The sequence below is a fragment of the Olea europaea genome, unplaced genomic scaffold (assembly GCF_002742605.1).
Source record: "Olea europaea var. sylvestris unplaced genomic scaffold, O_europaea_v1 scaffold14432, whole genome shotgun sequence".
NCBI classification, from domain to species: domain Eukaryota; kingdom Viridiplantae; phylum Streptophyta; class Magnoliopsida; order Lamiales; family Oleaceae; genus Olea; species Olea europaea.
In genome coordinates this window covers 1-2,762 of record NW_019231976.1, presented here as the reverse complement: position 1 = coordinate 2,762, position 2,762 = coordinate 1, and the positions used below count along the sequence as shown (strand labels likewise).

The window sequence follows — 2,762 nt, the reverse complement described above, 5'->3', positions numbered from 1 at the left end:
GATACAAGCACCTGAGACAGTTGTGCAGAGTCATCTGATTCTGGGTGGAGGAGGAGCTACAAAAACCAGTTATTTCAGGTAAGCAAGATACTGGACAATTATGTTGCAAGAATTGATATGAAGATGTACCTGTTTTCTTATGAAACTTGGCAAGAATTCAAACAATGCAGACGCCCAAGGTGATAGTTGAGAGGATATGCTATCAACAGAGACGCCTTGCCTGAGCAAACCATGGATTTCCTGGGAGGTGGAAAATTTTTTATACAAAGGGGCTGATCAAAATGCTGAATACATGCCCAATGAAGGATTAGGTAAAATTCAACCTTCCAATATCATTTCTTTTGGATAGGGATTAATATAGTCACCAATTTATCCATATTTATACTGAGAAAGAGTACATATAGGTAATTAGGTATTAAAACACCAATCAAGTGCAAAATGAGTACTTAAGTCCATTATATACCTGCAATAAAGCATATATTTCAGGAATGCTTTCAATAAGACCCTCTGGCAATAGGATAACACCATGGTACTTCTCTGTACCAAAGAACGAGGTTAGGGTCATGATGGTAGTTCAATCAGAATAATAACCAGAGTATTCAAAGGATTATACCATGTTCAGCCCTAGCCTGCACTGCATCACATATTTGCTTTGTGATGTCAAAAAGTGTGAGCTTTGATGCAGCCACCTCTTCAGCAAGAATAACCTGCAAGAGTGCTTGGGATTTTCTAAACGGAAGACAAAAAGCCAGGCCATTCTAACAAAAATATCATGTCAAAATTATAATGTTAAATGATAGAGATTCACAGACCATATTAGGATGCGATTGGAGAGTGCACTCCAGGGCAACATGTGATGCCTTTCGACCCATGAGTCGGATAAAATAATAATACTGAAACAAAAAGGAAAGGAGAAAATAGGAGAAATAAGAGAGATTATATAGGTAAGACATAGACTAACAACATGGAAACTAAATTTCTTGCGGGTAAAACATTTCAAGACTGAAATATTGATAACTTCCTTGATCCTTCATAAAATAGTCAACCAACTATTCTATATATATAATAAGGAACATGCATAGGACTCTTGAAGGAAACCGCAAAAAGGGGAGGAAACAAAAGCTCACTAATTGAGTCATTTACCTTCTCTGCGGATAGTGCATCAGTGCAGACATTGCTAATAAGCTGGGAATTAACCTAAAATAAGTGGAAGAAACAAGATTAGCTTTCTTCGCAAGTTCATTTGTAATAGAAAAGTTTCAAAACCATTCTTCAATCCTTCCAATTTAAACAAAAGAAGAATAGAAAGTTGAGAAGAGATTAGGACCAGAAAATTGATACCTTACATATCGTGTCAAAACCAACATTGGTCTCAACAAACTGGTTCTTTAGATCTCCATTTAAAGTAACAGGTACACCAACCACCTGAGAAATTTAGACAATCACTGGTTTATCAATAACACATTCCAGATGGAAGCATCAAAACGCTAAAGATAGCATTCTGGTAAAAAGGCACTCACACCTTAAATATGATATTTATTGCTTACAATTAGTAGTACATCGGATTAACCACAAATGTTGCAAGCATGATGTACCTTTGTTGGGCATTTCCTTTCTGCAAAGGTTTCTGCAAGCTGAGCAGCATCTGTATTTGATGTCACACCTTCAAAAGCACAACATAAGCAAGTCATAAAAAATGAAACAGAGAACCTTGATAATCATGAACCGTCATAAATACCATCACCGATACCTCCAATAATCACAAGCCCATCCAACTTCAAACTTGTGCAGGCATTGAGTGCCGCGTTAACTTGCTCAGTTGTTCTAATTTGATCTTTTGTCCTTCCAAGTAAATCATAACCGCCTTCAAACAGATAAGTTTAATTACTGATATTATTTAAATTATGAAAATAAATATATATTTCATCTTTGCCTGTAATCCAATCATACCTTGATTTTTGTAGGTTGCAAGGATGTCATCAGTGACCTCTAAAGTTTTCTGAGCAAATAAACCATCAGAACCACCTGATAACACGTATAAGAATTTTAAAATGCTGATCTTTTTTGAAAGAACATCAATCATCTACCCAAGAGAAGTGACCAATGTTCATGCAAATATCCAACTGTTTAAAACAACATAATGTAACAGAAAACAATTAATTGTAAGGAATCACAGAACAGACTCCTCCACCAGACAAAGTACAACCAGAAAACACAAACTTTGTAGAATTAGGTTAAGGATATTTGATGCATGCATAAGGTTTCAAGCATAAAATGTATATCGGATAATAAAGAAGAGTGGATCATTACCCAAAAATCCAAGCAAAGTGCTATTGGGATTGTGAACTTTTAGAGCGTCGAGGAGACCCCAAATGACGTTATGTCCTCCGGGAGATTGTCTTCCACAAAATACAACTCCCACTCTGAGTAGGAAGAAGTGTGAGCACATAAAAATTTCTAAATTTGCAGATATCGAATTTAATAGCACTCTTTATAAAAGTAAAGTCAGACTCAAACCCTTGCCAACCATAATTTGAGGTGCAAACATCACTTGATATCAAATTTTGATATCACCAATTAGTTCCATGAACAGGAAGTGATAGTAATGTATAGTAATAATCATATGCCTACCTGATTGCTGGGTGTTCAGTGATTATGCGGGCATCAGGGACCTTGGCAGTTTCCCTCATAAAGTGTGCTAAAGGTTGACCATAAGTGTGGGGAAATGACCTACTTATTGTATGGGCACCTGAGGGGTCTGC

At 36.5% G+C, this 2,762-nt stretch overlaps 1 protein-coding gene across 1 annotated transcript; it reads right to left on the bottom strand.

Annotated features, from left to right (window-relative positions):
- Positions 1 to 5: 5 nt before the first annotated feature.
- On the bottom strand, positions 6 to 2,756 carry LOC111376081 (pyrophosphate--fructose 6-phosphate 1-phosphotransferase subunit alpha-like; the record flags this gene model as incomplete). Its single annotated transcript, XM_022999007.1, has 12 exons — positions 6 to 56; positions 130 to 240; positions 464 to 537; positions 614 to 707; positions 813 to 893; positions 1,144 to 1,197; positions 1,342 to 1,425; positions 1,596 to 1,663; positions 1,751 to 1,864; positions 1,951 to 2,025; positions 2,311 to 2,423; positions 2,632 to 2,756. Coding segments are annotated over 12 exons (1,044 nt in total), but the record flags the coding sequence as incomplete, so codon positions are not given.
- Positions 2,757 to 2,762: the final 6 nt, after the last annotated feature.